The sequence below is a fragment of the Sorex araneus genome, chromosome 6 (assembly GCF_027595985.1).
Source record: "Sorex araneus isolate mSorAra2 chromosome 6, mSorAra2.pri, whole genome shotgun sequence".
Taxonomy (NCBI): domain Eukaryota; kingdom Metazoa; phylum Chordata; class Mammalia; order Eulipotyphla; family Soricidae; genus Sorex; species Sorex araneus.
In genome coordinates, this window is record NC_073307.1 from 74216097 (window position 1) to 74228827 (window position 12731).

The window sequence follows — 12731 nt, forward strand, 5'->3', positions numbered from 1 at the left end:
AAATTGAGAGCCCAGCAGCAGAACCTCAAGTACATGGACTGCTAATATCTAACAATGGAGCAAAAAGCCTCTTAAACAATTAGTGTTGGAAAAACAGGACAGTCACATGCAAAAATAAGAACTTGGGTCTCTGTCTCACAGTATGCACAAAGTCAATTTAAAATATATTAAAGACCTTGATATCAAAGACCGGAGAGGCCATACCATGACCAAGATGGGTTTGATCCCCAGCAGCTCATATTATGGTCCCTGATCTTCTCCAGGCGTGATTCCTGGTACAGGAGTCAGGAGTAAATGCTGAGCACAGTCAGATGTGATCCAAACACACACACGCGCACACACACACACATTGTGACATGGCCTGAATGTCATTTCAAAATCTATAAATTGCATTGGGGGGAATAAAACATAGGCAGAACTCTCAATGACATTCACCTAAAAGGTGTCTTTAGTCTCTCAATACCATTGGCCAAGCAATAAGCAAATGAGACCACATCAAATTAAAAGCTTCTTTCTATACTGAAAAAGAAATAATGACTAGAATAAAAAGACATCCCACTGACTGGGAGAAAACATTTTTCCACCACTCATCTAACAAGGAACTAATATCCAAGATATATAAATCACTTATAAAACGAAATAATAATATGGGGCTGGAGCAATAGCACAGCGGGTAGGGCATTTGCCTTGCACGTGGCCGACCCAGGTTCGATTTCCAGCATCCCATATGGTCCCCTGAGCACCGCCAGGGGTAATTCCTGAGTGCAGAGCCAGGAGTAACCCCTGTGCATCGCTGGGTGTGACCCAAAAAGCAAATAAATAAATAAATAAATAAATAATAAAAAATAAAACGAAATAATAACAAAAAAACCCTATCAAAAACTGAGAAGAGAGATGAGTACACCTTAAATGAGACATACATATGGCCAACTAGGTATATGAACAAAAAATGCTCTCTCTCAAATCATCATGGAAATAAAAATTAATAATGAAAATCACCTTACACCAGTAAGATTGAAAAGCATTAAAATAAACAAAAGCAACCAATGTAATGAATGTGGGTAAAAAGTAAACATTTATACACTGCTAGCAAAAATGTCTACTGGGTGAGCCGCTTTATAAGCAATACAGGTACTTCTCATAAAAAAAATCTAAAAGTTAAACTTCCATATATCCCAGCAATTTCACTTTTTGTCTCTATCCCGAAGCCCCCCCACCCCCCGTTTCAAACAGTTTCAAAACAGCGTTGACATTGGTGTTGCAATTTGTATTACTTAAACCACATTCAAATGTGAGCCACTGGTGATATATACTAATGTCAGTATGGTAAATATTCCGTATTTGATCCCACTCTACCTCCAGAATTTCTGCTTCATTTAATCTGGGCTGTGCTAAGAATTCACAGTAAGATGCATTCCAAAAGTAGACTATAGAACGGACATGATGGCCACTCAATACCTCCATTGCAAACTACAACACCCAAAAGGAGAGAGAACAAAAGGGAATGCTCGGCCACTGAGACAGGGTGGGGTGGTGGGAATGGGGTGGGGTTGGTGGGAGGGATACTGGGAACATTGGTAGAGGAAAATAGGCACTGGTGGAGGGATGTAAATGATCACTGTATGACTGAAATGCAAACATGAAAGTTCATAAGTGTGTAACTGTACCTCACGATGATTCACTAATAAATTAAAAAAAACCCTACAAATTAAATTTAAAAAGAAAATTGGTGTTACCCAAGGACACAACTATGGAATGGTGGACAAGACACTTAGATAGATAGATGATAGATAGATAGATAGATAGATAGATAGATAGATAGATAGATAGATAGATAGATATGTGTAGGATAACATTGGTTTGTCCTTTCTCCTCTGCCACAGGAGCTTAAGTTTATTGGGTTACACCCATCACAACACTCCTGAAGAACTTCCATTTCCTCAGTATTCATCTTTAACTTCTCTGTGATCTGCTTTCTCTGTTAATCACTCATTTCCCCTAACCAGACCCTGTGACTTATAAGGTCAGATTCTTCAGAGATCTCTGGATTTGTATTTGTAAGTGAAATATTGCTCTTCTCTTTTCCTTATGTCCTTTGTATAAACGCAGGAAGACAGTTAATGCTATGCTTTTATAACCTGGGAATTAATTGACTTTGAATAATATTTACTCCTGGGAATCTGTCATATTTACTTGATTTAAGCCTCAGTTGCTCTTAGTTCCACTCCAGAAGCACTCCAGAAGCATGGTACCGAAAGGACTGAATGGACCTAGGACAAGCGGTAAGCTACCTTGGCATTAAAACAGGACAGGCCAAGTGCCATAAAACTTATAATAAGCTAAGAGCATGGTCATGAACGAATTCTGTCATGACCCAAAGAGAAGTGACTGGACAAGGTCCCTGCTAGGGTTAGGAAGGACTAATCTTGCCTGAGGACTGTAGTCTGGGATCTATAGTGAGATGTCCCCAGGAGAGCCACCCTATAAGCTTAATATATCTCTTACTGTGTCCATACAAGATGACTAGAAAGATTATTAAGAAGTAAATTTAAGATGATTGTTTTTGTACTAAGGCTAGGAGAAGTATGTCCTTAGATGAAGTTCTGCCCTTGAGCGGATCTCCTGGCCAGCGATCTTAGAAGAGCTTTCCTGGAAGGAAGGGAAGGGTATTACATACGTTGATTGTGCTATCTGATCTAGGTGCAGTTGCTACTCCCAGTGCCTGGAGGTGGGCTCTAGAGGAATGCTGAGAGAAGGCTTGGGGAGAGTCTCCCAAGGGACAGGAGGAGACAGGAATGAGGGGCAGTACAGTACTGTTATGTGGCGCTCAGTGAGACTAGAACAGGCATGCAGGGAGAATGGAATAAATAGCGGAAAGAGATTGAAGAAACGGTTACTGATCACCAACCAGCCTGGCGTCCTTTTCCCTCCTTCATGTGTGTCTTGATGCTGGCTGCATGTCAGGCCACCAAATGCACCTGGTGAGAGAAAGCCCACTCAACTTCTTTTTTGAATACACAGATAGGCATTTTGGACCACACCCAGCAGTGCTCAGAGGTTACTTCTGGCTCTGCTCTCAGGATTTACTCCTGACAGTGTCCAGAAGACCATATGGGATGCCATGGGTCAAACCGGGGTCAGCCATATGCAAGGCAAACACCCTACTGTCTGCACTATCACTCCAGCCCCAGTCACTAATATATTCTTGACATCAGTGTCCTACTTGTTAAATATGTTTGGTTCAGATCACAGATTTATCAGCTTAGATGATGCCTTGGGTCTAGTAATTCTTCTTTGCAATGAATTGTGTGTGGTAAGATGTTTACTAGCCTCCCTAATCTCTGTCCAATAAATGCGAATAGGACCTTCCTTCTGGTTGAAATAGTAAAAAGTCTTTAGATATTGCCATTGCACCTCAGGAAGGTAAATACAGAATCCCTCATCTGAGAACTCTAGTTTCTACATAACTTTTCATTTTTTGTTTATTAATAGGTGACAAAACCATCCTTTCTTATTTTGTAGGAACTTATATTTCTAAAGTATATAAAAATTATTCTTTTCAGAACAAAACAATGATTCTTGTATATTTGGTTAGCAATATAACACTATTGCTCTCACAGTATTCATTCTAATAAAAGAAATTTTGGAAAAACACATGTACTTTGGCATCAGGTTGCTGATTTGGCTTGGATTGCTCTACTCACCAACTTCCAACATCTGGCAACACCTTTTCTTTTAATTTTTGAAAAAAATTGAAGTAATTTTAGAGTTACAGAAAAGTTGCAAATATAATATAGCTGGTGGTGAACATGTCCCCTACCAGAATGACACTGATACTCTTCAAATAGCAAAGAAGTTTCCATTCCAGTCTAATTGCTGAGAGTCAAAATATATTTAGTCATTACAGCTTTACTTTGGGAACAGGATCTGAATCCTAGTTGTAATACTATTACATATTTTGGCAAAGGCAAATTCAGCCCTTTCAGATACTGTGGAGAGTCTTGTTCTGTTCAGAGATGGCTAGTCATGTGTTTTCTCCCTCTTTCTCTCGTACTCCCTACTACTTTCCTTCCCTCCCTCCCTCCCATCCACTTACTCATGGCACATATGCATCTGTGTGTCTGTCTGTTTCTCTGTCAACTTCAGAAACACAAAGGTGTATGTGTTTCTGAAGTTGACAGACGCCTTACACACGCCTTATCCAAATTTATACAGAATCCTTAGATATTCTGAACACCCTGTGTTCAATATGCTTTCCTTTCAAGAATCCAAAAATTCTGGAAAATCTCAGAGATATTTTAGGACCTGGGTAAACAAGAGTATATCTTTGTCTCCCCTCCTTGTGCTATTATTTTGGTACACTTTTTTCAAAGTACCATATGCCATAAAAAGAAATAGGTACATTTAATTTATTTTTCTACTACTGGTTCTTAAGTATTCTAAATTATGCATATAACTAAGTCAGACATCAGCTTAAATTCTTATTCCAGAGCTTTTAAAGGTCTTACTCTCTTTAGGAAGATCTTGGTAATCTAAGCGCAGTCTGCATTTTACCTTGTGTCTCTTTCTTCTTCCTAACCATGGACTTGCACCTATCAAAGGGCTATTTGTGCTCACAGTATTTTCTGGATTTCTAGTATGGGGAGTAGCTATGAAGAGTTAAATCAAGAGGGGATCAAAACTTCAGTGATAGTTGCAGTTATAAGTTTTGTGTGAGTTACAGCTTTTATGCATTTTCTAGAGTTACTCTATTCTCTTAATCAAACAGTGGCTAAAAAGCTCAGGCTCCAGAATTCATTTGCTTCATTCAAATCTAGATGCTCCCAATGCATGTAAATTCAGTGAAATTGTTTTACCTCTTAATACTTCTATTTTATCATAGATAAATGAGGATATTGGTGTTAAAGTACCCCCTCAAAGGATTGTCATGATAATTGAGTTAAAGTACAAAAAAAAAAGCTTTCAAAATGGAACCTGGTATATGACCAGTGTTAATGTATTTTAGTTATTGCTACAGAGAGGACTGAAGTTTAGAGTTGAAACCTGTTTGCTGTTTATTACCAATCTTTTAAAAATTTTATTTTACTTAACTAAAGATACATGATTTACAAAGTTACTAATTGTTGAGTCTGAGTCGTGCAATGACCCAATACTAATCCCCCCCACCAGTGTAAGTTTCCTTCCAACAGTGTTCCCTTGCGTTCTCCCCGACCTCACTCCCCAGGCCTGCTATCTTAACACACATATTTCAAATTTCAGTGGTTATAGTTGTAGTTTAGATCTCATGTTTTCAGTTTTGTTGAGTCTGTACTTTGGATATATAGTTGTAGCACTGTCCCATATCACTGGTGTCCTGGAGGCCCTGAATCTTGTTCCCCCATTACCTCTCTTTCTCATCTTCTTCCTCCCCCTTGATTCTTTCCTTCTCTGTCTTCCTGTGTATATTCTTGGGTCAAAGGTGATTCAGTTACCCCCTTTATTACATTCCATTCCCTATCCATTTAGGGGCTAGAGTGATAGCACAGAGGGCAGGGTATTTGCCTTGAACGCGGCCAACCCGGGTTAGATTCCTTTGCCCCTCTCAGAGAGCCCGGCAAGCTACCGAGAGTATCTCACCTGCACAGCCAAGCCTGGCAAGCTCCCTGTAGTGTATTTGATATGCCAAAAACAGTAATAACAAGTCTCACAATGGAGATATTACTGGTGCCTGCTCAAGCAAATCGATGAGCAACAGGATGACAGTGATACTAGCATACTAGCATCCCTGTCCATTTATTCTATATACTACACATTAAGTGATCATTCTGTGTTTTCTTTTTTTGTGTTGAATCACCTTGAGTTATATAGTTACAGTGTTGTGCATGGTTTTGCATGATTGAGTTTTAGTCATATAATGTTTTGACACCCATCCTTTCACCCGTGCATATTTCCTGCCACCTATGTCCCCATTTTCCCTTCTTCCCACCTGCTACCCTGACCCCCAACCTCTGTCCACCCATCCACCTCAGCCTCATTTATTGAAGACATTTTTCTTCTCTCTCTAATCGTTCTTTTTGGCATTGTGGTTTGTAGTGCCATTACTTTCTGTGCTCTTCTTCTTCTGACAAATTGTTATGATTGTTATAATTATTGTTATAATAACAATATTGTTAATAATAACAATATTATTATTGATACTATTTTGTCATTATTCTTGCTAATTATATTAATAATAGTACAATTATTATTATACTAGCTAAGTACAATAAATTAATATCTTAACTATTGTAATAAGTGCCTAAATGAATAATGGTATACACATGTCTTTTTTAATGATTATTTTTCTCTTGAGTGTAGAAAAAAAAGAAAATAGAAGTGAAACTGATGAATCATATGGCAGCTCAATACTAAGTTTACTGAGAACTCTCCATACTGTTCTCTATAGAGTGTAGAGGGTGTAGACCAGACTACATTCCCACTAGTAGTGTATTAGAGTTCCCTTTGCACCACATTCCCACAAACATAGAGTTTTCTATTTTTGATGTGTTCCATTCTCACTGGTGTGAGATAGTGCCTCATTGTCATCTTGATTTGGATTTCACTAATGATAAGTGATGCATATGTGCCTACTGGAAATCCATCTGTCTTCCTCTGAGAAGTATTTATTTCCTCTTCCCATTTTTTGGACAGGGATTATTTATTTATTTATTGGTTTAGGAGTCATACCTGGCATTGCTCAGAGCTTACTTCTGGGCTCTCAGCTCAGGGATCACTCCTAGCAGGGCTTAAGTGATGATTTGGGATGTCTGAGATCAAACCCAGGCCCAGGTCATCTGCTCTGTTATCACTCTGGTCCTAGTTAAAAGTATAAACTATAAATCACTATTTTGACTTTTATTCAATGTATTATTAGTTCTGACCAGGCAAAAATAAATAAATAAGAGGGATCCAAATAGGAATATAACTCATATTATCACTAATAGCAGTTAATATGATAATAACAGTTAATATGATAATAGACATAGAAAACCCTGGAGAGTTCACCTTCACAAAGGAGCACCTACAAACAGTAAGCAAGTATAGCAAAGTGGCTGGCTACAAAACCAATAGACAAAAGTCGGTTGCATTCTTATGTACAAAGAATGAATCTGAGGAGAAAGCAAAGAGTCTTTCTCATTTAACAGCATCCAAATACATCAAGTATCTAGGAGGAAAAAAACTATATAGGAGATCTACACTTTGAAAATTTTAGATCACAAAATAAACAGATAGAAGAAGAACTTAGGAAATGGAAAAATATTCCATACTTGTGGATGGAAAAATCAATATTGTTAAAATGACTATCCTACCTAATCTGTTATATAGATTCAATTCAATCCCCAACCAAATTCAAGTTATATTCTTAAAGAAATTAGAAAAGTCAGTAATAAGGTTTATATGGAATTATAAGACACCCTGAATAACCAAAGCCATACTGAAAAATAAGAAATTGAGATGTATTTCATTATCTAATTTCAAACTCTATTATAAAGTTATAGTGATCAAAACTGTATGGTGCTGTATGGAAAGTCTCTCTGATCAGTAAGTCAAAATCAAACACCCAACGTCAAAACTTCATATTTATAAACAGTTAATTTTCAATAAAAGAGCTGAGAACATGAAATGGAGTAAATATAGCCTCTTCAACAAATAATTCTGGAAAAACTGAATAAACACATGCAAAAATAAAAGTTCATCCATATCTCACAGCTTGCACAAAAGTTAATTCACAGTAAATCAAAGATTTTGAGATCTGACCACAAACTATAGGAAAATATATTGAGGAAAATATAGGCAGAATATACAGGCAGTTTTAAGATTTAGACCTCAAAGGAGTCTTTAATGATCTTATGCTACTGAAAAGGCAATAGAATCAGATATAAACAAATGCTCTACATCAGACTAAAGTTTCTGCAAGGTAAAAGAAATGTGGGCTGAAACTAAAAGACAGGCAACTAAACAGAAAAGAATATTTGTATTCAACACATCAGATAAAAAGGTTGGTATGCAGGATATATAAATTATAAAAATAATAAGTCATAATGTTTATTTTATTTATTTTTAGTCACCACAAAGTTACAGTTATGAATGATTGTGTTTCAGGCATACAATGTTCCAACACTTGTTTCTTCACCAGTGTACATTTCCCTCCACTAACAGCCAACCCCATCCCACTTCCCTCCAACCCACAAGCTAAATAAGAGGCTTTTTTCTTTTAGTTTTTAAAGTTTCTGCACGATTTACAGAACTGTTACTAAGTGTTCTGCAACCTCTTTTTGGTTGAATGTATCCTTGCACTATCCCCAACCTCCTCAAGAGATATGTTTCCTATTGAATACCAGTTTTCATACCTTATGTTTCCATTGTCTTTGGGTATTTTTTATTCCACCATTATGCATTTTTATCCTGCAAATAAGATAGATCATTCTATGTCAGTCTCTCCCTCAGTCTACCTTCACTAAGCATGAGGCTCTCTAAGCTCCTCCATGTAGCAGCAAATTTCATGACTTTATCTATTCTAATGTTCGAGTAATATTTCACTGTGTATTTGTACCACCGTTTCTTATCCAGTTATTCAGTCTTAGATACTTGGGTTGTTAACAGATTTTAGCTATTGTGGATAGGAACATAGGAGTGCAAATATAATTTTCCCATTTTGTTTTTGAATCCTTGGTACATAATTCAAAAAGTGTGGTTGTTGGATCAAATGAAAGCTCAATGCTTAAATTTTTAAGAAACTTCCAGAAAATAATATGGACATGCCTTAATGTCCATAGTGATGGCTTAGTGATGATGACCAGTTGTCATTCCACTAAGAAAGAATGAAGGTTCCTTTCTTCCTGAGTCCATGCCAGCACTAGTTGCTCTTGTTCTTTTTGATGCATTGTAGTCTCTGTGGTGTAAGATGATAGCTTACTGTAAGATATCTTATTGCTCTTTTTATTTGTGATTAGTGATGTAAAGCATTTTTTCTTATGCATTTTCACTATTTGTATATCTTCTTTGAAGATGTTTATGTTTATTTCTTCTCCCTATTTTTAATGGAATTGCACACTTTTCTTGTAAAGTTTTTCTAGTGCCATATGTATCTTTTAATTATACATTAAATTATATATAATTAAATATATTTAATTAAATAAATTTATATTTTTCTCCTATCAGATCAGAGGTAGCTTATGGACATGACAGCTGAGTTGCCAGAGAAGGGGGTTAGGGGTCGTGGTTGTGGGGTGATATGGGTGGAGGATCTCCATTCCCAGTCCTGTTGAACTCAGAGTTCTCAGTAACAAAGTCCCGCATATATGGGTTTTCTGGGGGTTCACTCGAGTGTGAGGCTCAGCTGGAGCCTTTGGAAAGTGTCCAACTCTGATGATTCTTAACTTCCTATTCAATTCATCCCATTGTTTTGCCCCCCTTGAACTATTTTGAGGTCTTTTCCATCTTCTTTTGTTGCCTGGATGCTTTTTGCAGCTCATCTTGAAGCTCATTACTTCTGTCTTTGAGTGTTGTCATTTTACTGTTGATGGCACCCATTGAGTTTTTAATTTTATCTACCATTTCTTTAACGAATGACACTTCTGTTTGTAGTTTTCTTATTTATGCTCATATTTTCTTTGTATTTTATTGACTGTCCATTCCACTGTTTCTCTCATACTCTTCTGTATTTTATTGGATGTCCATTCCACTGTTTCTTTGAAATAATTGAACATTTGAACCACTGAATTCTTTATCAGAGAGATTTTATATGTGGGGATTCCTTGTAGAGGCTTCAGGGCTCCCATCTTTTTCCACTCCTTGTGGTGGGGTTCCACGCTGTTTTCTCAAAGTGCCTGTGGTAGTCTGGTGGTGGTGATATGTTATTTTTCACTTCAAGGTTATTCCCTTCCATTTTGGTGTTCCTGTATAACTGTGTGGAGCTTCTTTCAAAGTGGGTCTTTTGGGTTATACAGTTTTATGTTCTGTGTAACCAGGGGTTCCCAGAGATATCTACCAGTCAACCATTAAACTATAGTGGGGGTATTTCTGTGGACTCCTTAACCAGGTAAAAAGCATTCAAGATGCAATTCGTGATAAGAAACAGATGTTCAATTTCCTTGGGGAAGAGATTAGCCTGAATCCTTCTGTGGGTATCTTCATCACTATGAACCCAGGATATGCTGGCAGAACAGAACTACCTGAGAATCTCAAGGCTCTCTTCAGGTAAGCATTAGCATTGCTCTATTCAACAGTACAAAAAAAGTCTCCTTTATTTTTCTACAGAAACATTATATATATGTATGTATAGATATATACACATATGTGTGTCTGAGTATGTATTAAAAATACTGAAACTATGAATTTTTAAAATTATTTTATGCTATCACTCTAAAATGTTGCTTAACTGTCCTATTTTGAATTTGTATTTTATAGCCACCAATTGATTATCTCATCTCTGAAGCACACAGTTTTATTTGGTTTTTTTGTATTTTATAATCTGTCATAATCATATCATTGAGTCTTGTTAGGCATTTTTTAACAATTCTCATTTAATGATTACATTTTATTTCATCTAGCACATTGTCTAGAATACAATTAACTATAAAACATAGCTAAATGTTGAGATTGCTTTTTGACATTTAAAGCAAACTTATGCCTAATGCTGTAGTATATATTTTGAATATGAGTATTTTTCTCTCTATGCCTGATTATTATCATTTGCTAGATTTCTAGATATGGAATTATTGAGTTAACAGTGAGGAATATTTTTCAGAATTGTTGACACACATTGAAAAATTACTTTCTAAAAGAGTAATGTTGAATTATACTCTTAGTGGCAATACATGAGGTCTCCTCTTTCATTTGACATTTGCCATTGATATCTTGCCATTTTAAGCATTTTAAACTCTTTATTGTGTTAAGAAAATATAAATGTACTCTCTAGTAGGGACCGAGGAGGGCTTCATTATTGTTTTTTCTTTTTTTTCAGAAAAGACAAAACAATTGAGGAGAAAAAGGAAATAGTACTTTAGGGCTTAATTTTCCACCTATTAATTGTTACTAAAGATATATCTGTGTCTCTCTGTATGTGTGTCTCTCTCTGTCTCTGTGTCTCTATTTCTCTATCTTTTTAAGTTATGATGAAATTTGGGGCAACAGACTTTACTTCCTTTATCCGTGGTTAGTTCATCTTTAAATTCAAAGTCTTACAAGAAGTAAATTTTTATAGATGTCTCTCTCTGTAATATGAGTCAGTGTTTCTCATCCTCCAAGATTCCCTTTAGCTGTGTGGTTGGAAAAATAACTTTTTCCTCTTTCTTCTCATACATAGACCCTGTGCAATGGTTGTTCCAGATTTTGAGTTGATCTGTGAAATCATGCTAGTGGCAGAAGGATTTATTGAAGCCAAGTTATTGGCCAGGAAGTTCATCACCCTTTACCAGTTGTGCAAAGAGCTTCTCTCCAAACAGGTACACTGCTTTGTTAGACTTCTGACCAATTATGTGTGATTGTATTAGCTCTAAATAGCTTCTGGGGTCAATGTATTAGTGAAACATACTTGCCTTTTCGTAGTCACTATGCCCAAAAGCAAATAAAACTCTCTTACCACTTCTATAACAAATATTCGTGTTCATGTTTTAAATTCATGATAAAAAATAATTTTGACATAGAAAGATTCCTTGGTTATATTCCATGATAAATATCACATTAATTTACTTTCACAGAAGTTTATATTCTGAAATTTCTATTTTGATCTCTAAATATGTATATTTAATGGTCCTAAAAAAAGGTTTTCCTGATTGTCTAAAAGCATGCCAGTAAGACCTGGGGCTTTATCTTCCTGAAACACCACTCCAAATCTACTTCTGGCTTCCTAACTTCAGTATGCTAAACTATCGTTTTCTCATTAATTCTGCAAAGATGGAAATAATCCTTGATATTATCCTCTTTCTTAGTCTTCTATTTAATCATGAATTAACTATTATTCATGATACCCTTTGGAAATTTCTCAAGTATATCTTTTCATTTTGTTGTCATCCAACTAGAAAATTACTAATGCTAGAAGTAGGAATCTTTAATCATGATCTTTATATCATTAATCTTTTGCTATGTGTCTGCCTCTTTTTTTCTTTTTGGGTCACATTCAGCTACACTCAGGGGTTACTCCTGGATCTGCACTCAGGAATCACTCCTGGGGGTGCTTGGGGGACCATATGGGATGCTGGGGGTTCGTGCAAGGCAAATGCCAGACCCGCTGTGTCCGGCCCCACTGTCTCTGTCTTTCAGGAGTAATGCAATAACTGATGCAATAACAAAATTTGCAGACACTAGCCTGGCGCTTACCATCTCAACTACTCTCAATTGTCTTTCTACAGGATCATTATGATTGGGGACTGCGGGCGATCAAGTCAGTACTAGTGGTTGCAGGATCCTTGAAACGAGGAGATCCCAATCGTCCTGAAGACCAGGTCTTGATGCGATCCTTGAGAGACTTCAACATCCCCAAAATAGTGACAGATGACATGCCGGTATTCATGGGTCTGATTGGGGACCTCTTTCCCACTCTGGATGTTCCTCGAAAAAGAGACCTCGACTTTGAAGCATTGGTTAGGAAGGCAGTTTTAGATCTGAAACTTCAGGCTGAGGATAACTTTGTGCTCAAGGTATGCTGCATTCTACTTCTTCAAGATTTCTTCATCTCTTAATTTTTTTCTTGGATACTTCATTCTTAATAT

General features: G+C 36.7%; 1 protein-coding gene across 1 annotated transcript in view; it reads left to right on the top strand.

The window, feature by feature from the left end:
• Positions 1-12731, top strand: part of DNAH9 (dynein axonemal heavy chain 9) — a 570390-nt gene that overhangs the window by 229189 nt on the left and 328470 nt on the right. Inside the window, exons 29-31 of the mRNA XM_055143580.1 lie at positions 10061-10218; positions 11327-11465; positions 12372-12659. Coding sequence (XP_054999555.1) covers positions 10061-10218; positions 11327-11465; positions 12372-12659 — 585 coding nt within the window. The remainder of the gene's footprint in view (positions 1-10060; positions 10219-11326; positions 11466-12371; positions 12660-12731) is intronic.